This window comes from Populus alba, chromosome 10, assembly GCF_005239225.2.
Source record: "Populus alba chromosome 10, ASM523922v2, whole genome shotgun sequence".
In the NCBI taxonomy this organism is placed as follows: Eukaryota; Viridiplantae; Streptophyta; class Magnoliopsida; order Malpighiales; family Salicaceae; genus Populus; species Populus alba.
In genome coordinates, this window is record NC_133293.1 from 21,428,637 (window position 1) to 21,454,613 (window position 25,977).

Consider the following 25,977-nt stretch of genomic DNA (forward strand, 5'->3'; position numbering starts at 1 on the left):
ATATTTCTACTCATGACTTATAAAAGATTGCCTATATTCATTCCAATTGCTAGAAATATATGCCCTATTAAGATTTTGTAATTGTAAATATTTCTATACAGAAGTGATTTACTTTCTAGGCTTAGAATTATATATTTACTGCCTTATCTTTCAGCATCACACTTGTATACATTGCCTTTCAATAAAAAATATGAGCCTTCCCTAGTCTAGATCGTCGAATGTTCAGTGCCAAAGAGTCCTGCTATAGTGTTCGGTTCTTCTTCAACAGCACAGCAAACTAGGGCATTGCTCTTTTTAAAGCAAGCCCGTCCACCTTCCTCGAAATTGCAGAGAAAACTGAAGTGAATACAAATGGAGTCCACGTTGCTGAAACTCTTGTTTCCATCTCCTTTCCTTATCAAAGCAATGTCTGCGGTTCCTGTCGCGACATTAGGATATGTTGGCTTATCAGAGGTAAGAGGAAAGCACATGCAGTACTCCAAATTCTTGAATATTGGTGAAAAGAAGCCCATCGAGAAGACGATTCAAGTGTCTAGTCGAACTGGCATGCTTATTGCTTACACACCAGCATTTCTTGCCGGCGCTGCTTCGTTCGGGCTCTTCCCAAATGATGATCTCAGGTTTTTGTTGGTCAAATCCACTCTAACCTTCCATTTCTTCAAAAGAATACTTGAGGTAGTTGATCTCCCTCCTCTCTCTCTCTGTCACTAGCAATTTGGCAGCCTATTGAAGAAGATAAGCCATGAAGTAACCAAGAAAATGTTTTTGTTCACCAGGTGCTTTTTGTTCACAGATACAGTGGAGGGATGGAAGTTGAGTCTTTGATTCCTATCACTCTTAGTTATTTCACATCCTCTGTGTTTGTCATCTATGCTCAACACCTAGCACAAGGACTCCCAGAGCCAGCTATTGATTTGATGTATCCAGGGCTTTTGCTGTTTCTAATAGGAATTAGCGGTAACTTCTACCACCACCGTCTCCTTTCCAAGCTGAGAAGCAAGGATGACAGAGAATACAAGGTCCCCAAGGGAGGCTTATTTGACCTCGTGATTTGCCCTCACTATCTGTTTGAGATTCTTGGGATCTTGGGGATCTCTCTCACAGCTCAAACATTGTATGCCTTTTCCTTCTTTGTTGGAACAACTCTTTACCTGTCAGGGAGGAGTTATTCCACTAGAAGATGGTACCTTTCACAGTTCAAAGATTTTCCCAAGGATGTAAAGGCTCTCATTCCTTTAGTATTTTGAACATGTAAGGGTTTAGAAGGAGAAGGGAGCAATTAGAATGAAAAATAAGAAATCAAAATATATTTTAATTTCTGTACTGCATTTGGAATGATATTAAAAAATTAAAACGAGGTTTGAAGTTTATATTTTCTTCTTAAGATGAAAAGAATTATGATTATAAAAAATATTCTACAATAGAGTGATTTTAGCGATAGGAATACTAGTACATTAACAATAAAAGAAATGAATTATATAATTGTATTTAATTTATTCTTAAGAAAATGTCGTGTTTTCAATCCATTCTTCAGTTAGATTTTCAGTATTAAAATTATATACGACCAAGTTGGATTTTATTCATCCAAAATACCTTCTAATAATTTTTTCTCGGAAATGCCATTTGTTTTTTTGTTTTTTTTACAAAACTTGTAAGAATATTAAATCTCAGCTTATTAAATCCTAATTGGATTCCCAGTTCGCCCTCTCTTACTCTATCTAGAATTTCATTTGCACTCTCATCAAGCCATTGCTTCTCCTTCTCATCAATCCATTACATCTAACCAAACAATACCTAAGAGCAGAAACCGAACTACAACATACGTTTATACAAGTGAGCAGTTATCCTGCAATCTTTTCCATCAACGTAGACGGGCACCAGATCTTGCCAGGAAAACATACCATGGTCTAATGGGCAGATTTTCTATCTTCTATTCCATCTAGTCCCCCGTCAGCAAACATTGTTACAGAGACGTAGACTTTATGACAAAAGATAGGCATTCCAACATTAATGGTGTAACTATTATTTGGCGATTGCTTGCCAAGCATTCCAACACTTACAGTGGTAACTGCATGACAATCTCATGCTTGCTGTGTCTTGCCAAGGGTGCAACCACTTGGCAGCCTCAGAGTTTACCAGAACCCCAGTCCTTTTATTGGGGTAAAAACCTCCTGATTTAGCTCCCCAAAAATGCAAGTTCTGAATCAAGTACCAAATGGACGAGATTCCCACACATAAATTGGCAGTGGGATTATATCAACACCATGAACGATTTCCCCAAAAATGCATACAAGAATGCAAGGTATGACCCTTGTGAACAGACAATACCTGCCCAGGTAAAACTAGAGTGTACAAATGGAAAAGGACTTTCAATCATAGCGTAAGTGCAATTCCAGATTACTGGAATCATAAACAAAGAAAGGCAAATCCATTTTTATAGGCATTTCAGTTGGAACGTATGGCAACAAGGTCCATAGTAAAATCGGAGAAGGTGGGGGAAAAAGCACCGGCAACAAATTTGCTACAAGAAACCATATATGGAAGATGGAACTCCCATATCCCAAAATCAGGACTTTTATGCTGAGATAACAGGTATCGAATCGAGCACAGCAAGAGATTAGAAGTTGCACAAAACTTAATTTTAACAAGACTTGCAGGTTTGAACTGAACTTAAGACATTCAAAGCATTCTTACATATGACTCATAAATCTGGAATCCCATCTTGATAATCAAACTGTAAGCAAAAACAATGAGTTACTCGCTAGCTAGTACAGAACAAAACAGTCCTGATTGATTACCAGCAAACCTGGGATGAGAATCTTGTAACAAAACAGTATGATGCCCATCAACGGAGTCTCCTAGCTTCTCTCTCAGACTCAAGCAAGGTAAGAATGTCACCTTCTCTAACTGGTCCCTTGACGTTCCTCATTATGAAACGGTTCTGGTCATCAATAAACTTGACTCTAACCTGAGTAACCTGTCCTCGAGATCCAGTCCTTCCCATAATTTTCACCACCACAGCATGCTTAATTTGACTATCCATCCTACACAAAAACAAAAAACAAGACAAACGCAGTCTCATCCAGTCAAAGCTTACATTTGGCTTAAATAGCAATCACCAAATCTCCAATTCAAATTGCTAAAAACAAAGAAAACCAACTTGAGAAAACTCATCAGAGAAAAATGAGGATCAGATAATAACGTTATCAACTTATAGAAATAACTGAAATCAAACCCTAAGAACTAACATACAATACATAATGAGAGAAGCCAATCAAATCATAAAAGAAGCTAAATTTGCAAAACATAGAATTATCAATTCCAATAACTAAAATAAACAGAACCCACTTGAGAAAAATACAAAGAAAACCCACTTGACAAAAAAACCAGAATCACATAATAAAATTTTAAACTTGAAGCACAAAACAGAAGAACAAGAGCAACAAGGACCAAACTTTACACGCAAAGACTAACACACTCTACTTTAACAAACAAGTCAATGGAATCCCAAAATGGGTTTAACCAGAAACACAAAGTCCCTAACCCATTAGCCAAAGACACTAAGAATCAGATCAAACTCTAAAGATAAAAACGAAGAACCAAAACTACAAAGACCAAACTTTACAAGCTAAGCTAAACATGTACAGTATTAAAACAATAATCAAAGATATAAAACAAGCTAAGGTTTACGATACCTGAAGGAGATAAGGATGCAGAGAGAGAGCACGCGGCTGCTGCTGGGTTCTCACACTCACAGCAATAAGAGAAACAAAAACCCTAGAGAGACAAAGATGTCATACGGGCGTCTTTATATATAGAGACGAGGGCATAATTGTCATTTAATTATCATTCAGCCCAAAGACCATACTGATCCCGCGATTCTCAATTAGATCTCCAAACAAAAATAATTCTCAACTGGGTCCTCCATCTATAAGACATTACTTAATCAACCCTCTTATTATTATTGTTTTCCTTTAAAATCATAAAAAACATTTAAAGAGAAAATTTTAAGTATTTATAAAGTGATTCTCAAATAATTTTAAAGTTCTATTTGGTTAATGTCTTAGGTTAGAAAAAATAGTAACGTGTGTAGTATGAAAATAGAGATTTTTTAATAACTATTTATTGGAGAAGATTTTATAATAAATTTATATTCTTTTGAAACAGAAGATATAGAAGAAAATGTTTTCTCGACTCTGCTGTTCTAGTTTCTTCTGTTGTTCTAGTTTCTTCTATTTTTAAAGATCAATCAAACCCTATTAAAATAACTTAAAAGTAAACTTTTTTTTTTTTTTTTTTATTGTAACCATAGTTGTTAAACAGTTAATTTTAAGATACATTACGAAGAATTTGTTCTGTGAAGAGAGTTGTTGCTTGCTTGAAATTGATCTTCAGACCTTCTCTTCACAGTAAGGACCTGCTACCAGAAGATCATGTAGATAGAGGCAGCCAGATACAATCTCCTGGTGAGCACTTCTGTTTATCAGGCACCGATTCTTCCACTAACATTCTTTATTCGAGACCCACTTTTTTTTTATTGTGCTGATTCTGTCTTCAGGTTTCTATTTTTGACCGTAAGAATATTCAGTAGAACGTTCATCCTTGGGCGGTACTCACAAATTTCTGTAAAAGCAAGCATTGTTCTTAGGCCTTCGAGTTTCCTTGTTTTGTAGATTTTGTTACCTGCATTTCTTTGCCTCCCCGTCATTTTTATTCCTGGCCTGTCTCTTGACTTGTCAGAAATGTCTTTGCATATTGCTAATGGCAGTAACTTGAGCTTTCTGTCAAGCTTAGATCCGAAAGGGTCAAAAGGTACGGCAGAATTCCATACCAAAAGAAAACTCAGAGCAGAAATGTCTCTAACCTCAAGAAATCAACCTAGCTTGGTCTAATTGTCAAGATTTTGAGTACTGGGCAAACAAAGAACTTCAGCTTTGTTTATTAAGCAGGTTATGCCTCATACATGATCATGGGATACTTGAAGAAAATCTCATAAAACAGCAGAAACTAAATCAATCAAGAAAGAATAGTTTCCCTGTTAAGAAAGCCTAAAAGCCAGCCTCTAGCAATTAGCGAAAACCAAAGAGAAGCTAACGCGAAAGAGGAATCGAAGAAATGGCTAAGAGGACACGCATTGGGGGATCTGCTACTATCCAGTATGAGGATTTTCAGCACGATTATGCATGGAAGGAAGAAGAGGGGGCAAGTGTTCTGCGTATTCATCTTCCTGGTGAGCTTTACCATTTATTTTTAGGCTTTATAACCCGTTCCGAACGATTGTTTGCGATTAACTTCACATTGCTCTAAATCTGTCAGAATTAGGATGAGTGGAAGTTTTGAAGATGATGTTAAAGAGACATCATTTTTTTTTACTATAATTTATTTCCTGATTATGTAGACTTTCTTAAGGAGCAGTTGAAAATCACTTACGTGTGTTCCTCCCGAATCGTTCGAGTTACTGGAGAAAAACCAATTGCTTACAAACGATTCGATCAGACTTTTCCTGCTCCAGAAAATTGTGAGGTGACTAAAATTCAAGGCACGTTCCATGATGGAACTCTTTCGATTACAATTCCTAAAGCAACCAGCACACAACCTCACTCTAAAGAAGAAGCAAAGGTAACCAAAGAGGCTTCTCTGCCTTCAAAAGACGCCTTAGCAGAGAAGCCTATGACTTCTCAAGTCTCTCAAAAACCTGCAATGGAGCAAAAGGCACAGAAGGCCATGGAGGACACTGCAAGCTTTGCTAGCCCTCAAGAAGCCTTGAAAGATCAAAAGTCTCAAAAGGGGAAAGCAGAAGCCTCACCAAAAGTTGCTTCAACAACTGATACCATGAAGCAGAAAGATGAAAGCATAAAGAAAACAACAGAATCTCTGACAACTGAAAGTGATGAAGGCTGCAAGAAAAGGAAAGAATCACTGTTGACAAGTGAAAATGCTCCCCTTAAAACCTTGGAGAAAGACAAAGAAAAGAGTGCTACATTTGCTGCTGCTGGTACCGAGGAGAAGCCGAAGCGGGATTTCGATATTGCAGGCAAAGTCAAGGACGTGAAGAATGTAGCAGCAACTGCTGCAAAGAAGACCATGAAAGGACTTGGCACCATGGAGATAAGTGAAGAAAGGCAATCAATGGTGAATATGGGTGTGGCAGTCCTAGCGGTTGTAGCACTTGGAGCTTTCATAGCTTACAGCTATCGATCACCTGGAACTTCCAAAGACTAATTCTTACAATTTCATGCGCTAAGTTGTATACTTATTTGTATTTTAGTATAATAATATTCTGACCTCAGATAATTATATAAATCATTACCTCCACTAATTTTTTGTTTGCTCTTTCAAACCCTTAATCATAAACTGAGAATGTTTTTACCCTGCCAAAGGCAGATAGGACATCCACAATTATATGAACAATGTACAGTGTAATCACAGCGGCCCAAGGAGAGAATCCCTCGTTTGTTTGTGAAGTACAATAAAATCATGGCCTAATCATGCATGACGAAAAGGTTAAAGCTCATTTGAAGGAGACCAACAAAGAAAATTTTTGAAAATTATTCAAAAATAAATAACATCATTTTATATAAAACTTTTGAAAAATATTCATTAAAATTAACCTAGGTAAATCTTACTAGGGCTTGACTGAATTATCCGAGTCAAGAATTAGCATGCCATGCCGTATCAAATTTCAAAATGATGTGAAGCTCATAACTTAGGATGAGGTTGGATCATCTCAGTTTAGAATAGAATTTTTTATGGTTATATTTTTAATTATTTTTGAGATCAACATATCAAAATAATAAAAAACATATAAAAAAAATATTTGGCAAAAAAAAATAAATTTAAATTTTTTTTAAATACGGGTACAACCGAATACCCTCCCAGGATAAATCCTTAAATTTTGATAATTCAAGCGCATGTAATAGTTATATAAATGCAGTAAAAACATGCTAATAAAGAAAAAAAATGATTTGACAAATTTATTCTAGAAATTTCAGGTAATTATTTCTTTTCTTTTATTTCTTAAAAATATATATTCATTGTCAATGTTCAAGTGGAGGCAACCTTTGAAGAAAAAAAAATTAATTCAATACCATTGAATCACTTATTTCACAAAAAGAATTCAATTTCATTAATGATTTTTTTTTTAATTATTTTTCATGATAATATTCTTTCAAAATTAGTTTGACACAAATGATTTTATTTGTTCCAAGTACCTCGATCTCCTATTACCCTTTGATTTCGAGGCCAAAATATTGAAACACACAAGAAGCACACATAACTATTAAATGAATTTTATAAATTAGAGTTCATGATTGGTACAATTATGGTGATAATATTGAGTAATGGGCAACATATTGATGATACAATTGCTTAATCTTGAACTTTTGACACTTGATTGAAATTTGCATATAGTTGGGTTTTTTTTTTTTGCTGTTATGAAAATACGATTACTTTCAAATGGGGAAAGTGCCTAGCCTATCCCTTCTTCTTCTTCTTCTTTTTTGAAATATTTTTATAATTCATGGAAAACCTTGTATATGTTCAAAAACTTTATGGAAAGCCTACAGGCCAAGGAGAGAATCCCTCTCCTAATTCCTTTTGTATAGAGGAAGTAGAGGGAGCAAAGTTAGAATAGACTCGACGTCAAGAAAACCCAAAACCTATGTATATGTGTGTGTGTGTGTGTGTGTATATATATATATAGATAGATAGATAGATAAATCAACTGTGACAACATATTCATTGAGAGAGAACGTACAGTTGTGCTACGAGTAGATGAATTAGTTGGTAAATTGTTATGGCCGTACGTCAACCCCCTCGATCGCGATCCCTTTTCGTACCGAAAACGGAAAGGATAGAGGAAGATGAAGCTCTTATATTGCGTGTTCATCTAGCTGGTAATATTTCTTGTTTTGTATTAAACCAGATTTTCCTATGGTATACGATTTGATTTTTGATCATGAACATTTCTCATTTAAACTGTGGAATTATTATTATTTTTTTACAATATCTTGTAAGCTTATTTTTGTGGTAACCTATGCACCATGCAGGTTTCTCTGCGAAGGATATAGATTGTAGGATAATTGCACCATCACATTATATCAGAGTATGTAGTGATCCTGCACTGAAAAACTGGCACTTCAATACACTCTTTGAGAGCATTCCAGAGAAATTCAACCTCATTGAAGCAAAAACCGAGTTTGATGATGGAATTTTCACCATCAAAGTTCCAAAAGTAGTTTCTGCAGAAATGAGTGCTGGTGCTAGGGCATCAGAGGCCACGGCAAGACAAGAGGCTCCTAGCCTGCAAGAAAGTGATGCAAGCAAGTCAGGGTCTCAAAAAAGTGAAGATGTTGCTGCAAATCAACAAGGTCGGACAACGAATGTAGATAAAGAGATTACAGAAGCCAAAGATGTTGAAGGTGTAATTAAAGGCGCCATGAATGGACGAGTGTCTCAAAAGGGTCAAGATCAAATCCCTTCCAAAGCTAATTTTCCATTGTCGTTTACCAGAAAGATGGAAATAGATTATCAAAGCACTGTAGGGCAAGTTGGTGATCAGAATGCCATTGAAAAGGATAAGGAGAAGAGTGCTGAAAGCGTTGATCAAGAGAAAGAAGGGGAAGGAAAGGATACGGAGAGGAGAGCTGAGAGTGTTGATCATGAAAAGGAAGGGGAAGCAAAGGATATGGAGAATGCTACTTCTTCTTCCAGCAAGTCTGCGAACGACCATGTAACAACGGTTGTGACCGAAAGGCGATATGTGGTAGAGAAATACACCATAATCTCATTGATTATAGCAATTGGAGCTTATGTATTCTATAACATCCATGGCCAATCTAGAAAGAAATAACCTGTAAAATGAATATGAATATATATGTCTGCACGTCAGCAATATATATTGGATCAATCCAACAAGAATAACACCATCTAATTTGTTTGATTCACTAACCTTTATATATCTGCACTGTTCTTGTACATAAGCATGCAACATGACTTGCTTGGTCCTGGCCGCACCTATGAGACAGTTAAATTTACACTGTATTGAAGCAGGTCTCATCTGTAGTCTTGTATACTTCCAATTCTTAACGGCTGAGATAAGCTATGGCTACAATTTTCTTATGCATGAATAAACAATGAGCTAGACTGCTAGACACCATACTTCAATTGGTCTCGGGACCATGTTTTAACTTCTCAAAGTCTTACACAAGCCTATAGCAACCTTGTATACTGTCTTCTCATGATAAAACTAATATCACCTATCGATTGTACCCAACTAATCAACCATCCAACTATTTCCATCCCATTGGAAGGCAGCGTTTAGTTATTATTCTATAATAAAAAAAGACGAAAATTACTGGGGAAAAAAACACGTTTCTTTGTATTTTCTATTTTAAAAGTACTAAAATTCACTTCAAAACTATTTAAAGATATTTATTTTAGATTCTTATCTTTTGTCTTTTTAACCAAACATGTTTTTATCTTTTTTTATATTTATCCCTTCTATTTTACGACACTAATTAATTCCCAACAAAAACAAGAATGGCTATGAAATAATGGTGGCTGTTCCTTATCCCTTAAATATATACATTAGCCTTGTACATGTAATAGTACGAGAATGAAGTATAGCTAGCTAGAATTCTCTTGTATGTTAATATGCTTAGTCTCTCCGATCAACTAAAAGAAGTTTGGAAGCCTCACAAAAAGCATGACTGGCTCTTACTCTACCATGCCATGGAAAGACAGACAGACAGACCAAAGAAAGAATCCCTCCTTTTTTATATGTACGTGGTAAGTTATACCTCGTAAAGTCCAAGAGGCTATTAAAAGCCATTAAAATAAGCAAAGCAAACAAGAAAGAATATTCTGACTACCTGTAAAACCAGAAACCGAACCTGCAATCTTAAACATTGTCACATAGGTGTGTGTGTCTATATGTATATTGAATCATTATAGCTGAAATAGAGAAAACCTTTCTGTGTTTCGAAAACAAAGAAAAACCCTAAGATATATACAAGTGTAGAAATGGCCACGACTGATCGACGAGATGGATATACTAGTTATACTGCATACCCCATGTCTAAGCCTTTGGATTGCTACAACTACCTTCAGCCAGCCTCAGAATGGAAGGAGGAAGATGGAGCTCTAGTTTTACTTGTTCGGATTCCTAGTAGGTTCCAGCTGTCTGGTACATGTGTATTTTTTTGGGACTCAATTCTGTGATTATATAAACATATTCGTAAGTTTTTTGGACTTGGTCACTTAGTTAAAAAAGGTCACCTATTTTTCAGATTTCTGTTCACTTTTTTCTTGGAAAAAGATTCAATGGAGATTAATTATGCAGGTGTCCGTCATGAGCAATCAGGGGTCAAGATAGAATCCACAAATCAAATCAAAGTGTCTGGAGAATACACCCCAGCAGGAGATAACAGAACCGTTCGGTTCAATGCTGTGTATGGCTCCATTCCTGATTACTTTAGCTCAAGTGAACTGACAGTTGATCTAACTTTAAGAATCAGAATTCCAAAAATCATCACTGCTGCACAGATCGGTCCTACAGAGTCGCAGGCCACGACAAGCCAAGAGGTTGCTAGCCTTCAAGAAACTAGAGACGAGCAGAAGGGTCAAAATAATGGAGAGACTGCAAAATCTGCTGATGACAGAGAAACTACTGCAGGGCTAGGTAGCGGCAGTGTTCAACCAGAGGGCAACAAGAATGAACAACATCCGAAAGAAAAGATGTGGCTACAGCCAGAACCTGTGTCGGAGGATGTTAAGTGGGAATTGAAGAAAGAAGAAAGCTCATTTTTTCTACTTATTCATCTTCTTAGTGAGTAAGGCAGTTTATTTTAGGTTTTATTATAGCTGAAGCTTAGGTTAGTTAAACAGGATCCCTTTGTTTTTTTTTTTTGCTGATTTCCAGGAGGACCAAGTGAAGATTATTCCCTTGTCTTCATCCCATGCCATTCAAGTTCATGCAGAGCGATCACTTGTTCGTAATAGAAGGAGAAGGTTCAATCGAGATTTTCCTGTTCCAGAAAATTGTGATGTGAATAAAATGCAGGCTAGGTTCCAGGCTGGAGTTTTCATCATTGAAGTTCCAAAAGCAACCACCAGACAACCTTGCCCTGAAGCAACCAACAAGGCTCCAATCCCTCCAAACTTAGCTGCCTCTTCAAGCGTTGGTGGAGAAAAAGGAAAGCCAGATTCACAGGAGGGTATAGAAGAAGCTGCAAGCAGGGAGCCTTCAAGGGTCCGGAGCGTCATAATAGAGAAAAAGCCAAACCACCGAATGAAGTTGGACCCTTGAAGTAATCGATGAGGAATCAGAAGTGAAAGATTCTGAAGCTCCAAGCCCTCTAAAAGACACAAGCAAACCAATAGCTCAAAAGGGTGAAGACGAAGCTCTTTGATTCAAAAAGCTTCTTCTTCATTGGAAATACATAATAAGGAATATATATTATCCTAATAAAGCAAGGGATGTGAAGAAATTATCACTGTTAAGATAAAAAAATAATAATCTTTATTCACATGTTTTCATGTGATCATGCCCTGCTCCTTTAGATTGGATCATGGCTGCAGATGTGATAGTTGTGGATTTATATATCTACGTACTTCTAATAATAAATTGTTTAAAAGAAACCGAGTTTAAAAGCTCCCTTCTTTTAATAACGGTTTTCTGACCAGGTCTTAACCCAGATCGCCAAGTCCGGATTTTATAACTAAACATGTATAATATAACAGTACAAAACAGTTAATATTTTTCTTTTTTGCTAAATCATATGAAAACCAGTTTCATATCCATGACAGAAGCTCTAGTTACGTCTCCCTCTCAACTTATGCCTTCTGCTTCTGACAACAATGAACTTTCCCTTAATCAAATAATGACATATGGTCCCTGTTGCTGCGATAATTAATGATCGTGATATGTTGTTTAGTGTTAGAATTTTGTTGGAGGTATTCAGAATATCGGCGTAACCCAGTTCATCCACATGATGTTGAGAGTGGACGAGTAATATCTGGGAGACAAAAACCCGCTACCTTTCCATGTTGCAATGATGTTTGGTTCAAATCGATGAAAGTTGGGTCGATTTTAGCGGTGGATGTGTAATATGCACGGATGATTTTGAAAAGCCGGAGGACTGCTGCGTTCTTTCCTCGTGCAAACATCTTAAAGCAATGTCTAGACAAAAATCAGAGCTGCCCTTTGACATAGACGAAAGCAACAATAAAGATAAAATTGAAGCTGAATAGTGTTTTCACTCAAAAGAGAAAACACAACAGAAATCCAAAATTATAAACGGACAGTAAAGCAAACCGAAAGAAAAAGCAATGGAGATCGATCATGAATGGAAGCAGAGTAATGCCATCAAAGTCATTCATGTCTGAACAACTGATACTCAAGACAGCAGGCATTTCTTAAGCAGCAGGTAGCATATAAAAATTAGGAATCTGGAAAAAAAAAGATAAACAGATATACCACAATTATAGTAGAGATTGAAGGCTCGCAAAACATAATTGATAGTGATCATGACATCCAAAAAACTGAATTGAAGGCAAAAACGATAAGATAATAGAAATCCGCTAAAACTATATATAATTGCACTACATGATCTGATGGGAATTCCTTACAGTTTACATAAAAGATTCGTGTTGATTGACCAAGGAAAAGAAGAGCACCCACTGAATGATAAGTCGAACACGACAGATATAAAGAAAAACTTCAAGCAATACTGGGAGTCGACAAAGTGGACAGGTCTGGTTCTGAACAAGCCATTCTTCAAGGCAACCCGAATGGAAAACATGCTTGCACAAAGATATGGCCTGGCAATCCTCTCCCTCTTGGAAATTCTCCAGGCATATCACGCACCCGTTATTTCTTGATGTCGCTATCCTTTCATCATCGCTTTGAACACGAGTTAGATGCAATATCAATAATGAAATTGTAGCAAGTTGTCGTCTTCTAGCTTCCTCTACTCTTTCAAGATCATGAGGATGTTGATCTTCAAACTGTGGACTTCGAGTTACTTCTCCTCTCTCAAGATCAAGAAGATGTTGATCTTTTTCACGATACCAATGCACACAAATTGGTATAAGTGCAAGACTAAAGACAGTCACTACAAACACAATAAGGATGGACACGGAAAGAACAAGAACTAGCATGGATACGGAGTATGAAACTGATTTTTTCTAGAGTGTTGTATATATATATATAGGGTTAGGGTTACTATCCACGGTAAGTCTTCTTTTTTCCTCCTAATACCAGGAAACTAAGTTGTCCGTTCTATGCACGTATATTTACTGAATCTTTCTCCTTAACGGTTTAGGAAACAATCCATGTAATATTGGAAACTTCACTTTAGCTCCTAATTTTATAATGATTTGCAATTTCATCCTAAAATCATTCTCTATCTTAGAATGTTATTTAACAGTTTTACCAATGAAAATTCTTTTGGTATTTACATTCATAGTCCGTTGATATATATATTACCGACAGGCTCACTAATGAAAACAGTCCATCGAAAAAACTCTTGTCAGTAATTTATAGTTTGTTGGTGAGTTCGTTGTAATAAATATACCAATAGATTTACAGACAAATAAAGCGTGTAAAAAAAAAATTATTCGCTTCATTCCGTCGGTATCTCCATCGGTAAATTTAACATGTCACTGACAAAATACCATTTGTAATTTCATTGGTGAGTTAACAGTAGTAGTGACATTTACAGTAATTCTTTTTCAACTCTTTGAAATATACCGATAGAGTTGTTCCATTAGTAATCCTATTAGTAATATTTTCAAAATATTGTTTTATAAAAAATATATTGATCAGAAGTAGAAAAATAATTAAAATAAATTAAAAATCAAATATTTATTATAAATTTAAATATTTGTACTTTTAAATACAATAAATTTCAAATAGAGGCGGCGTTGGACGAGGGAGAGGATAAAACTGGTGAAATTGAATTCATTAAATGAAATTATTTTTTCAAAAATTATAAAATATGTCATTGTAAAAGCAAAACAAACTTATATTGAACGGTTGTCTTTCAACTTAGTCTCAGACTTGCAGGCAAATAGATCCTACTATGAAAGAACTTCCATCGACATTGCAGCATCACACTAGATGAGCTCGTGGCATGAGTTGATGCTTGTGCTCAAGTGCCTATTTTTGGTTGGCATCTAATGACTCGTGGTCATCAGCATCACTATTAGAAGAATTAGCAGTGATCTTGTCCTCATGACTTGCAATTGACTTTCTTTTAGAAGTCTACACAAATTAATGAATAAAAAAAATAAATGATTTCTATTAAAAAAAAGTTCAGCAGCATCTCTCATATGTACGGGTGACTATTTGAAAATTGTAAACCTGCAAATAAACAACATATATCTCACAAATCAATTGATTTTATTTAATTTCTTCTAACAATTTAGCATAATTCAATTTCATAGAAAATTTTTCTTTTTTACGTGATAATATTTTTAATCCTAAATTTACAAAAAGTTATTCTAAATTTATAAAAATTCAAAATAATAATTAAAATGAATCATTCATATTTAATTGAAATTGAACAAAAAAATTGAAAAAAAAAACTAAAATTCAACAAAATAATACAAAAATTATTACAATAACAACTAAAATTCAACACAATTATACTTAATCATAAATTTACACCTTTCCTTTATCTTGAAAAGGTATCAATTTAAGGTTCACTAAGCAGGTTTCTTGAAAGAGCATGGAAGAATCTTGACAGACGATAAGTAATATCAGAGTTTATGGAGAAAGTATGCTCACAAATAAGATACGCAGTCGCTTTAATACAGGTTATAACATTCCTAAAAATTGCAACCTGAGCCAAATGAAATCGGAGTTTTATGGTGGGATTCTAACCATCAGGATTCCGAGAATCATTCCTGCTGTACAAAGAACTGGTCTTAGAGAATTAGAGGCTGAAACAAGCCTGGAGGGTCCTAAGCCTCGAGACACTGCTACAGGACAGCCGGAGTCTGGAAAGAAAGGATCGAAGAGACTCCTCCAGGGAGATCCTTCGCCAGAAAAGAAACGGAAGGGAAAGTTGTTGAAGCGCCAGCGAATTGGTATCTCATAAGGGTCATGATGAATCTCCTCAGAAAGCTAATTTACTGTCTAATACCACAAAAGAATTATATGAGAAGACTGCAGGGCGCCTAGATGGTGAAAAAGAAGATCAAAATGTCACCGAAAAGAAAGAAAAGAATGAAGCATGCGGGAAGCTATCGAAGAGAAAGTAATTGAAAAGGTTTTGGTGAAAGAAGACGAGAAAGGTGAGGAAACAAAGATTGCTGAAAGTATTGTCCTACAGAAGAAGGAAGAGGAGGGAAAGAGTGAGGGAGCAGCTACAGGGAAGTATAACAAGCATATTTCCATGGAATTTTTAAAGAATATGGAAAATGGAAGGGCTTCTGCTAACAAGTCCGATAAGGATGTGGAGATGGCGAATGTGATGAATATTTATGATGGAGCGTTAGTGATTATGGCACTTGGTGCACACTTGTATGCATCTTTAGCTCATCTTAGAAAATCTAAGGTTTTATTGTGCGTGGGAGTTTCAGAAATTTTAAGGAAATTTACATTGTTATTAATTTTAAAATTTATAAAATTAATCAAAATGTATATAAACTAATTTAATATCCGTGTTAATAAAAAAAAATCTAAAGTTTTATTGCTTGATTCCTTAATTTTGAAACTTGGAATCAGAATAGAGAATGATTTATTTTTCTGAGTACACAAGGAGGGTTGTGTTTTTATGATAGATCAGAGAGAGATGATTTAATTTTTTTTTAACATATAAACTGATCTAAGAATATTCTTTAATTTAAAAATTAAAATTAAAAAGAAGAATTCAATATCTGATAATTTTAGAATAACAGTGCTTAGTTTTGGATTTGAGGACCCAATTGAAACCATAGGTGTGTTTGAGACTATACTTGCAATTTTATTAATTATATCCCAGTCCCACATGTCTTTGACATTTCTCAATTGGGTCCATTCATCAATTTTTATTAATTCTTTCATTAAATGTTTTCCAAAACAGTTGTTTTTTTTTTTTACATCATGCAGATGAGACGGAAAGCATGTACAAAATCGACCATAGGACCAGATTGAAATAATATTGTTTTTAGATACTCAATAGAGAGCATGTATATATTATAGGTACTAAGTTGAAGTATCGGAAAATTAAAAGCCATGCCCTTCTTCCACTGAACTCCCCAGCTAGCCAGTATCTCTCCCCCTCTCTGCCTCTACTTGTTTCTACTGGACTGGTGATTTGTAGGGTACCTTCAAATGCTTTGTCTTGCATTTGAATCTTTGATAATACACAGAAAGCAATGAGTTTGCTTTGTTGTTATCATTTAGAATATGCAAAATTCAAAGCTAATACTAAGAAGTTTCCTTCTGGGATCTTGCTGCACCTCCACCAAGAAGAAGTCAGTTTCCAATACCATCTTCAGCAATAAAAACAACAACCCTTTATTTGGTTTGCCTTTGCTTTTCCTAAATTCTAATGAAACCAGCTTTGTCGCCAAAAGGCGTGGTTTTTGCGGGTATGCAGTAGAGCAGTTCTCTGACGATGAGTATGAGTGTGATTTTGAAAGCCACAAGGTCTGTTTTCTTTTATATATCATTCTATTTATTATTTTATGAATGTAAAGTTGTGATTTTTGGTGTAAAAGATTGGGATTTGAATGCGTAAATGGTGATAAATTAACCAGAAATGAAAAGGGCTGTGAATATTTTTACTGATTGTGGAATGAATGTGATGATTTTAATGCTTTGTGCGAGAGTTAGTGGCAATTGATTTGTTGTGTATGTAAACCGATTGATTTTACTGTGAAGAAGTTAGGAAATTTGGTGGTCTAAGATGGGGTTTTGTTATTAATTTTAGGCTTCTTCGTCGGTGGCCAATGTTGATGAATGGAAATGGAAACTCAGTTTGCTATTGCGTAGTGAAACAGACCAAGAGATTGTTTCTAAGGATAGAAAAGACAGGAGGGACTATGAGCAGATATCAAATCTTGCTAGAAGAATGGGACTTTATAGGTAATGAGGGCTGGCCTTACGTTTGTTGCAAGTACTTTTTTTATGTGTACCCATTATTGATTGAGATTTTGAAATGATACATAGAAGCCTAATACTTTGTGGTTTGTTGTTTTATTAGTGAACTGTATGGAAAAGTGGTGGTTGCAAGCAAGGTTCCTCTTCCTAACTACAGGTCTGATTTGGATGATAAGCGGCCACAAAGGGAGGTAAATGATATGTAAAGCTCTTCAAATGCAATTTTATGGATGCTAGTTCTAGATATTTTGTCAGTTTGGCAGGTTGAAATTTTAGTTTTTCATTCATGCAGGTGGTTATCCCACTAAGTTTGCAAAGGAGGGTTGAGGGTTTACTTCAGGAGCATCTTGATAGAGCTCAATTAAAGGCTGAAAATGTTGATGGTAGTGCAGATGATGCCAAGTCCATCGATCAGACTGAAGATATAAGTTTAGATGAGAATAAGGATTCTTTCCTAGACCGTTCTGTGATGGAAAGGGTTCTTCAGAGGAGGAGTTTGCGGATGCGTAACATGCAAAGAGCTTGGCAGGCATGATTCTCATTTTCTCTTATTATTATTATCTTTGTCTCTGTTAAGATTCATTGGCAAGATGTCCATAGCGTTTTAAGCAGCTAAACAATAGTGCATGTTTGTAGGGGCGGGGATGATGAAAACTATGTGTCTCATTCTGATTATGTTCTGTATTTATTTTCTTTGGTTCACAGGAATCACCTGAGGGCAGAAAAATGATGGACTTCAGGAAATCTCTACCGGCTTTCAAGGAAAAGGAGAGGTTACTCCAAGCAATAGCGAGGAATCAGGTTTGAATATATGACTCACTGTCTCATTTCCAGCTAATATCTCAAAGATTGTTCAATGTTGGTTAAAAAAAATCCTTTTCATTGCTTTTGTTTTGGAGAACTTTCTGGTTGTTCCTCTCTTGATCTCCATAGGTTTGATATCTTCATTCAATTTGTCAATATTTGTTTTCATTTAACCTTTGTTCAGTTTGTCTTTAATTTTTGCACTTGTTTATCGAATGGCTCAGCCATCAAGCAGAAAAGGAAACTTTTGATGGTTATGAAATATGAATTGAAGATGTCTACCTTCCCTAAATTTATTCTTAATGAGATGTCTTATTGGTAGGTCATAGTAATATCTGGAGAGACTGGATGTGGTAAAACCACTCAACTCCCTCAATATATTCTGGAGTCAGAAATAAAATCTGGGCGTGGAGCATTCTGTAGCATAATTTGCACTCAGCCTCGAAGAATATCTGCTATGTCTGTTGCAGATAGAGTGTCTGCAGAGAGAGGAGAGCCTCTAGGTGAAGCAGTGAGCATTCTTTCCCTTAATACATTAACATATGGCACACTCATAGATTAGATTTTTTAATGTGATAGTCTTCTTTTTTTTCAATTGAAAACTTTTTTATTCTTGCTGCTATACCACAACAGATTTTTTTGTTAGGTTGGTTATAAAGTTCGACTAGAGGGTGTGAAAGGAAAAAACACCCATCTGCTTTTTTGTACCAGTGGAATTTTACTCCGACGCCTGTTAAGTGACCACAACTTGAATGGCATAACCCATGTTTTTGTTGATGAAATTCATGAGCGAGGCATGAATGAAGGTAACTTCCTTGTAAGTTTAGCTCATTGGCTATCCTTCATAAAAGGCTGTCCTACCTTCCTCTTTTCCGTCTTACATTTTATCTGTAACAGACTTCCTATTGATTGTGCTCAAGGATCTTCTTCCACGTCGTCAAGACTTGAGATTGATTTTAATGAGTGCTACTTTGAATGCGGAACTCTTTTCCAATTATTTTGGAGGAGCACCTACTATTCATATTCCGGTGAGCTATAACCTAAATTTGTTCTTAATATACACTTATTTATTGGCTATTAAAGTTTCCTGGTGTTGATGGAGTAGTAATAAGTGAGCATCAATTGTTTAAACAAACAGTTTCATTTTTTTCACACTATCCCTTGGCTTTGAATCAGAAATTGTAATTTAAGCTGGCTCTGCACTCTGTCTTCAAGTGATTCTAGCTATGTTGGTTTTGGAGACTAGTTTTTAACACGAAAAATTGCATGAGAGAAATATGCAGTGTGTAACTGCATACTATGGAATAGGGCTTGTGCATGAAAGCAGTAGAGCTTTAAAATCATACTTACAGCTGGTAAACTTGAGAAAACATGCATTTGCATGTTAAAGATTCCATTATAACATTGCAGATGTTTCAATTTTGATGAAGCCCGTCCAAAAGCATAGCATCCTCTAATGTGGGCACATGGTTTCTAAATTGTTGCTTCTGGTTATTCAGAACTGAAATGTCTTAATGCTCTAGAGATATAGATTGCACCATGAGGTACTCAAACCATTCATGTATTTTATCAGGGCTTTACATATCCAGTGAGGGTACAATTTTTAGAAGATGTACTAGAAATGACTGGATATAAGTTGACTTCTTTCAACCAAATTGATGATTATGGCCAAGAGAAAATGTGGAAAACACAGAGGCAGCTGGTACCGCGGAAAAGGAAAAACCAGATCACCACTCTTGTTGAGGTATGACTACACTATCTGTAGGACTTGTCATTTATTATTGTTATTGTTATTGTTATTGTTGTTGTTGTTGTTATTATTATTATTATTATTATTATTATATTCGTTTTTTTTATTTTTTTAGAATTAAAACATGAAGTAAAATTTCCAAAATTCCTCAGTTTTTCACATGCTAATAGCTTACTGGATGATTTGTGTGAGACTATTGCTGAATATCTTCCACTTCCCCTTCCCTCCCCTTCCTTTCATTCTGTTTCGTTTTCTGGCCTTGGTGATGGTTGATTTCAGAATCAACTTTGCATCTCAGTTGAACGTTTTGGAATATAAGGACATTTTTAGGGCCCTAAACACTTTGTCATGGAGAAAATGTTGTGCCGTTCAATTTGGTCTTGGTATTACCCTTCAAAAGAAAAACATCATCTGATCTTTTCTTCATAACTCTCTCTCTCTACAGCACATGCAAATTCTAATTTATTTGGAAATTGTGGTTCTTCTTGTTTGTGGACAGGATGCTCTTAATAAATCAAGTTTTGAGAATTATAGTTCCAGAGCACGTGACTCTCTGGCATGCTGGATGCCTGATTGCATAGGATTTAACCTTATTGAAGCAGTTTTGTGCCATATATGTCGGAAGGAAAGACCAGGTGCTGTCTTAGTGTTCATGACTGGTTGGGAGGATATTAGCTCTTTGAGGGATCAACTCAAAGCTCATCCTCTTCTTGGTGATCCTAACAGAGTTCTGCTTGTAACTTGCCATGGTTCAATGGCAACCTCTGAACAAGTAATCTTATAATTTTTACGTTAAATCTTATGAGGTTATTTGAATGGAAATGCAATTCTAAAAGCCTTCCCCTGTTCTGGTCGAGGTTAGACATATCTGGATGCTAAAATAAGTGGTAATTTCCACTTGGAAGGGATCATTTCTCTTCCCTGAATCTAACTCATCAAGCAAGCAACTTAATGCAGATATGACACTTCGAGGCACCTTTACTAGTTAAACAAAATATTGGTGCAGTGGACCATGCAAGCGACCAGAAGTGGTTATAATCCATGATGTTGTAGGATACTTCACACTTGTGCCCATTAATAATTAGTGTCTAACATATGCAATTATAACATCCATTAACCTTCCAGATTAGACTATAACAGTTGGTGGTTTAATAACAACAGTAAAGGTGAGGATGCTACAGTGTTGTAGAGCATGCTCTGCTTGTCATTTGGTGTATTGATTTCATGTCATATTTCTTATCATCTTCTCCTTTACTCTATGCAGAAACTGATATTTGAGAAACCTCCTCCTAATGTACGTAAAATAGTTCTTGCAACAAACATGGCAGAGGCAAGTATTACAATCAATGATATAGTTTTTGTTGTGGATTGTGGGAAAGCAAAAGAGACCACTTATGATGCTTTAAACAATACACCCTGCCTGCTACCTTCTTGGATTTCAAAAGCATCTGCACGACAAGTAAGCTTGCTTTGGCATCATTTGGATATGTTATTTCAGGTTTATTGCTAAGTTGCTTTCTTCAAATTGTAAAAGGGAATAAACTTTTATGCAATTCTCTTTTCATTTAACATTCATGCTTTGACTGTTTCTGAGATCATTGACATATAAAGATCTCCATACTTGATCACCATTTTTTCTTAGTGTGTATGAAATGCCTGTTTATATGGTATTGGCAGAATTCTTTCTACAAGAAACATAATTGGTTATGCTTAAGGGTTCGTGCAACCTCAGATGCTTTCACCAATGTTTAAGATACATTGTTGACACATGTTAGCATGCCTAACTGGAGCGATATGATTTTATTGGAATCTGTTACAGTCTTCTGTGCTTCATCTTGATCTATGCCTTTTTCTTGGTCTCCTTTCATATATGAAATGTTTTCTTTGGCTATGTCTGCGTTGCAGAGAAAGGGTAGGGCTGGCCGAGTGCAGCCAGGCGAATGTTACCACCTATACCCAAGATGTGTATATGAAGCTTTCGCTGAATATCAACTTCCTGAACTTTTGAGGACTCCCCTGAACTCTCTTTGCTTGCAAATAAAGAGTTTGCAGGTTGGAAGCATAGGGGAATTCTTGTCAGCTGCTCTCCAGCCACCAGAATCGTTGGCTGTAAGTGTTGTCAGAGAACAAATTTTTAGGTCCATGTTAACCAATGAATGTTGGCCTATATTTCTGCTTTGAAACTTTATCTAGCCAATCTTTAAAGGTTAGAATGAACTTCAAGTAAAGGGGGTCTACCAAGGGATACCTCTTACAACTGATGACAGCATCTCCCTATAGAGGATGTTGTACTGCAATTGATTAATTATTGCTCACATTCAATTTCCTCAACAACATCTGCTTACCCAACCTTTTTGAGGGTAATTGTGACCACCTGCTTTTTCACCTTAAAAAATCTCATGCGTAAATTGTACACTGCCTGGTTTCTGATCCTACAATCATTGCAGAAGTTGTTTAGTGGTATCTGTCTATGATTGCTGTAGAAAGTAATCCATTAACTAGAACATCTGTAAATCATTAGTGAAATTATACATGGGAAAAATGGATGAGCATTGCTTTCCTGTTATATTTATATCATCCATGTTCTTGCATGCATAAATTAATGAATACAAACTGCAAAAGAGCATGTAATCTGCATGCATATCTTAAGGGCTTCCACTTTTCCATTTTGTAATTTTATAAGTTTCAATGATGCAATAATTTCCTACCTCATTTCTTAGTCTATTGCACAAATCAACAAGTTAAATGGATAACAGGTTCAAAATGCCATTGGTTTTCTGAAGATGATTGGAGCATTGGATGAGAAGGAGAATCTGACAAATCTTGGTCAGTTTGCTAATTCTTACAGATGAGAAGAGCTCTACTATTTATATTCTAGTTCTTAGGAATGTTGTGTTTTTCTCGTTATTAAACTCCCTCTCCTTTTTTTGTCAACCAGGGAAGTATTTGACAATGCTTCCAGTAGATCCCAAGCTGGGTAAAATGTTAATAATGGGTGCTATCTTTCATTGCTTTGATCCTGTGTTGACAATAGTGTCCGGGCTCAGTGTCAGGGATCCTTTCCTTCTGCCACAGGACAAAAAGGATGTAAGTACAGTGCATTAAGTATTTCCTTTGGCTCCATTGAATCTTGTTATTGATTGATGTGCCTTTGAAGCTGTATAAGTCAGCATTTGGAGCATTTTCCTGTACATTTGAGTTTTATGCTTCCACATCTAGATTTCCTGCTTTGGCTTTATTTTCAGCTGAACTAGTCTATCTTTGGTTTAGTTAGCTGGGACAGCAAAATCTAGATTTTCTGCAAAAGACTACAGTGATCATATGGCTCTTGTCCGTGCATATGAAGGATGGAAAGAAGCTGAACGAGAAGGGTCGGCATATGAGTATTGCTGGAGAAATTTCCTATCTGCACAAACTTTGCAGGCCATCCATTCTCTGAGGAAGCAGTTTAACTTCATTTTAAAAGATACCGGCTTAGTAGAAGAAGATGCAAGCAGCAGCAACAAATTAAGTCACAACCAATCATTGGTTCGTGCAATTATATGCTCTGGCCTCTATCCTGGAATTGCATCAGTGGTGGTAATGTCCCCCTGCTTCAAATGCACATCCTGTGTTTCATCATGAAATTTGATAGTTGACACACTTTGCTCTTTCTTCTTCACATGCAGCATAGAGAAACATCCATGACTTTCAAAACAATGGATGATGGCCAGGTTTTTCTATATGCTGTAAGTGAAAAACTGAAACTTTTTCGCTTAACTAGACCTTTTTAACTTATGGTTATTATGCATGATTTGACGCATAAATTCTGAATTTGAGTTATATAGCTCGTATGCTCACTTTGCTATAATCCCAATTGTCTGTTTGTGTGTGTTCTTTACTGTTAACTGAGTAGTTCTTGAAACTTGAAAGATATGGAATTAGAAAAATTGTAGATCCTTGCCCAGGCTCTATATATGTGTGGATGTTTATGTGTGCATGCTATTTCTTGCCTTCTTGTCATCATGTTATAAAAGTTTCTTATATTCTCCCTAATAATATTTGATAATGATGATGGTTCTGCTTCAGAATTCTGTGAATGCACGTTATGAAACAATTCCTTATCCATGGCTGGTCTTTGGTGAAAAAGTAAAGGTCAACACAGTTTTCATACGTGATTCCACTGGTGTATCTGATTCAATACTGATCCTTTTTGGTGGTGCCCTTGCTTGTGGGGTACAGGTAATTCTTTACCCTTTCTATAGATATTTATGGTACTTATTGCCTGTTGAACTTGCAGAGTTTTATAATCAATATTTTTCTTTTGTTCAGGCTGGACATCTGAAAATGTTGGATGGATATATTGATTTCTTCATGGATCATAATTTGGCAGAGTGCTTCTTGAAGCTTAAAGAAGAACTTGATAAGCTCCTTCAGAAGAAGGTGAGTTGGAAAAGATTTGTCACTATAAAGAAAGTAAATTTGTGTTCCATCAGTCAACTAGTCATGCATAATCCGATTTTCTTATCTCCTGAGGTTCCACCTTTCATTACTAAACTAAAACACATCTCTTAGTTCTATGCTTGTTAAATGATTGATATTATCATGCTATTAGAGTTTATGCTCATGCAGAAGTTACTGAACATGCATCATCCGTATGTTCTCTTAAATCCTTTGACCACATTTTCCCCTTTCAGATTTTACCAATCCAGGAGGCAGTAATGTAGCTGCACTTTTTCTAGTGTTTAGAACCATCTTAAAAAAACTTCAAGCAACTGTTTTCGCTGAGTCCCAAAAACTATTTTCAGATGTTGCAGTACTCTTTATTTTGTTGCTGTGTTAATGAGCATATCTCTTTGGTGTGATATTGTTTTAGTAAATTTTTCAAGTTATTATAGAACTCTCTTGGGTATATGTAGAGTACTCTGAGAAATTATTGTGCCGTGATTTGTCATATCCAATATATAAATATTATTGTGCCGTGATTTGTCATATCCAATATATAAATATTATTGTGGGTTTAACCTATATGCCGGAAACCTGAAAAAGTTGTATTTAATCTGTTCCATTGAGTGATACTGAGTTTGATATGATGCAGCTTCAAGATCCTAACCTTGACATACTCAAGGAAGGAAAATACCTCATGCTTGCTGTTCAAGAGCTGGTATCAGGAGATCAATGTGAAGGAAGATTTGTATTTGGTCGCGAAAGCAAGAAGCCTAAGATAATTAATGATAATGACAGATTTACAAAAGATGGAGCAAATCCAAAAAGTTTGCTACAAACACTACTGATGAGATCTGGACACTCCCCCCCAAAATACAAGACAAAGCACCTTAAGACAAATGAGTTTAGGGCACTGGTCGAATTCAAGGGAATGCAGTTTGTTGGGAAACCCAAGAGAAACAAGCAACTAGCAGAGGGCGATGCTGCTATTGAGGCACTGGCCTGGTTAACTCACACTTCCAACAACAATCAAAACGAGCATGACGATTCCCAACCTGATGTCACTGACAACATGCTGAAACTTCTCGGAAAACGTCGAAGATCAAAGCGTCACTCCGGTTGACGATGGATTCTGCCAAATGCAGATTTCTTTATGGCTGTCCAGCAACTAAGAGAAAGAGAAAGCATCAAACATACAATCATTCTTGAATTTAGTGAATGGAAAAAAAATTTCCCCATGGACCAGAAATATAAAAATATATAGGTGCGGCCAGGGAGGTTATTGAGTCTCCCATTAGATTTTTTTAGCATTTCATTTGTGGGTTAGAGGAATGAATGACTGAAATGTCTATGAGATAATATAATTTATAGCCAAGATACAAATCATACATGGCGAGAGTGGTCTCTACACATCTGGAAATGTTGTAAAATTTGTTGGCAATTCTCTAGTTTTTTATGTTCTCGAGAGCCCATCGACAATGCCAGTTTTCCAAGGATGAAAAACTAAAGGGAAAAATAAAATTTCAGTTTTTTTTTTTTTTTAAATTGCATGTATAAACAAGGGCGTGATTTATTTATTTATTTTTATTTTTATTGCTTTAGCTTTTGAGTTTTGTTCTCTCTGTCCAGATACAGTTACTTATCAACTACAAAAGGCTTAAAACCTCGCACTTACAAAGCTCCTCTACCAAACCAGTGACCATTTGTTGTGCTTCTCTTCACTTCCCGTCTTCCTCCTCCTCCTCCTCTCTAGATCTCTTCTTTTTCCTCTCAATTCACTCCACTTCTCTCCCCTTTACAGATTTTCTTGACCGTTCCTTCCCGCCAAAACTCAACAAAAAGAACTAATGCTAGAAACAGTTATGGCACTAACATGAGCATTGCTTATTTGAAGTATCGAGTAGTT

At 36.0% G+C, this 25,977-nt stretch overlaps 5 protein-coding genes and 1 pseudogene across 6 annotated transcripts; 5 read left to right on the forward strand and 1 right to left on the reverse strand.

Annotated features, from left to right (window-relative positions):
- Positions 1-21: 21 nt before the first annotated feature.
- On the forward strand, positions 22-1,319 carry LOC118060137 (steroid 5-alpha-reductase DET2-like). Its single transcript, XM_035073291.2, has 2 exons — positions 22-675; positions 777-1,319. The coding sequence occupies exons 1-2, from the start codon at positions 352-354 to the stop codon at positions 1,245-1,247; spliced, it is 795 nt and encodes a 264-aa protein (XP_034929182.1). The 5' UTR covers positions 22-351; the 3' UTR covers positions 1,248-1,319.
- A 1,305-nt stretch (positions 1,320-2,624) lies between these two features.
- On the reverse strand, positions 2,625-3,831 carry LOC118060138 (small ribosomal subunit protein eS28x). The gene is made up of 2 exons (XM_035073292.2): positions 3,696-3,831; positions 2,625-3,044 (listed from the first exon to the last, which is right to left on the reverse strand). The coding sequence occupies exon 2, from the start codon at positions 3,041-3,043 to the stop codon at positions 2,846-2,848; it is 198 nt and encodes a 65-aa protein (XP_034929183.1). The 5' UTR covers position 3,044; positions 3,696-3,831; the 3' UTR covers positions 2,625-2,845.
- A 982-nt stretch (positions 3,832-4,813) lies between these two features.
- On the forward strand, positions 4,814-6,310 carry LOC118060139 (uncharacterized). The gene is made up of 2 exons (XM_035073293.2): positions 4,814-5,230; positions 5,399-6,310. Exons 1-2 carry the CDS (start codon positions 5,116-5,118, stop codon positions 6,220-6,222), a joined length of 939 nt encoding a protein of 312 aa, XP_034929184.1. The 5' UTR covers positions 4,814-5,115; the 3' UTR covers positions 6,223-6,310.
- A 1,408-nt stretch (positions 6,311-7,718) lies between these two features.
- On the forward strand, positions 7,719-8,945 carry LOC118060140 (uncharacterized). Its single transcript, XM_035073294.2, has 2 exons — positions 7,719-7,895; positions 8,049-8,945. The coding sequence occupies exons 1-2, from the start codon at positions 7,796-7,798 to the stop codon at positions 8,849-8,851; spliced, it is 903 nt and encodes a 300-aa protein (XP_034929185.1). The 5' UTR covers positions 7,719-7,795; the 3' UTR covers positions 8,852-8,945.
- Positions 8,946-10,023: 1,078 nt separating this feature from the next.
- Positions 10,024-15,745, forward strand: LOC118059806 (uncharacterized; annotated as a pseudogene).
- Positions 15,746-16,233: 488 nt separating this feature from the next.
- On the forward strand, positions 16,234-25,606 carry LOC118060141 (DExH-box ATP-dependent RNA helicase DExH3). 2 transcript variants are annotated; one of them, XM_035073297.2, is made up of 19 exons: positions 16,234-16,639; positions 16,923-17,077; positions 17,196-17,283; positions 17,385-17,621; positions 17,798-17,893; positions 18,219-18,407; positions 18,543-18,702; positions 18,794-18,924; positions 19,470-19,640; positions 20,146-20,418; positions 20,911-21,105; positions 21,552-21,755; positions 22,403-22,472; positions 22,585-22,733; positions 22,917-23,225; positions 23,315-23,374; positions 23,715-23,867; positions 23,958-24,068; positions 24,724-25,606. In XM_035073297.2, exons 1-19 carry the CDS (start codon positions 16,397-16,399, stop codon positions 25,192-25,194), a joined length of 3,465 nt encoding a protein of 1,154 aa, XP_034929188.1. In that variant the 5' UTR covers positions 16,234-16,396; the 3' UTR covers positions 25,195-25,606. The 2 variants fall into 2 exon arrangements, with proteins under 2 accessions (XP_034929188.1, XP_073267885.1); XM_073411784.1 differs by lacking the exon at positions 16,234-16,639 and having other exon boundaries at positions 16,986-17,104.
- Positions 25,607-25,977: the final 371 nt, after the last annotated feature.

Bases quoted from the DNA above. Each gene is read 5' to 3' on its own strand.
- LOC118060138 (XM_035073292.2), bottom strand. From the start codon at position 3,043: ATGGATAGTCAAATTAAGCATGCTGTGGTGGTGAAAATTATGGGAAGG.
- LOC118060137 (XM_035073291.2), top strand. From the start codon at position 352: ATGGAGTCCACGTTGCTGAAACTCTTGTTTCCATCTCCTTTCCTTATC. The intron at 676-776 runs GTAGTTGATCTC...TTTGTTCACCAG, and splicing joins TCTTCAAAAGAATACTTGAG to GTGCTTTTTGTTCACAGATA.
- LOC118060140 (XM_035073294.2), top strand. From the start codon at position 7,796: ATGGCCGTACGTCAACCCCCTCGATCGCGATCCCTTTTCGTACCGAAA. The intron at 7,896-8,048 runs GTAATATTTCTT...TGCACCATGCAG, and splicing joins ATTGCGTGTTCATCTAGCTG to GTTTCTCTGCGAAGGATATA.
- LOC118060139 (XM_035073293.2), top strand. From the start codon at position 5,116: ATGGCTAAGAGGACACGCATTGGGGGATCTGCTACTATCCAGTATGAG. The intron at 5,231-5,398 runs GTGAGCTTTACC...CTGATTATGTAG, and splicing joins TCTGCGTATTCATCTTCCTG to ACTTTCTTAAGGAGCAGTTG.
- LOC118060141 (XM_035073297.2), top strand. From the start codon at position 16,397: ATGCAAAATTCAAAGCTAATACTAAGAAGTTTCCTTCTGGGATCTTGC. The intron at 18,408-18,542 runs GTGAGCATTCTT...TTTTTTTGTTAG, and splicing joins GAGAGCCTCTAGGTGAAGCA to GTTGGTTATAAAGTTCGACT. The intron at 18,703-18,793 runs GTAACTTCCTTG...TATCTGTAACAG, and splicing joins TGAGCGAGGCATGAATGAAG to ACTTCCTATTGATTGTGCTC.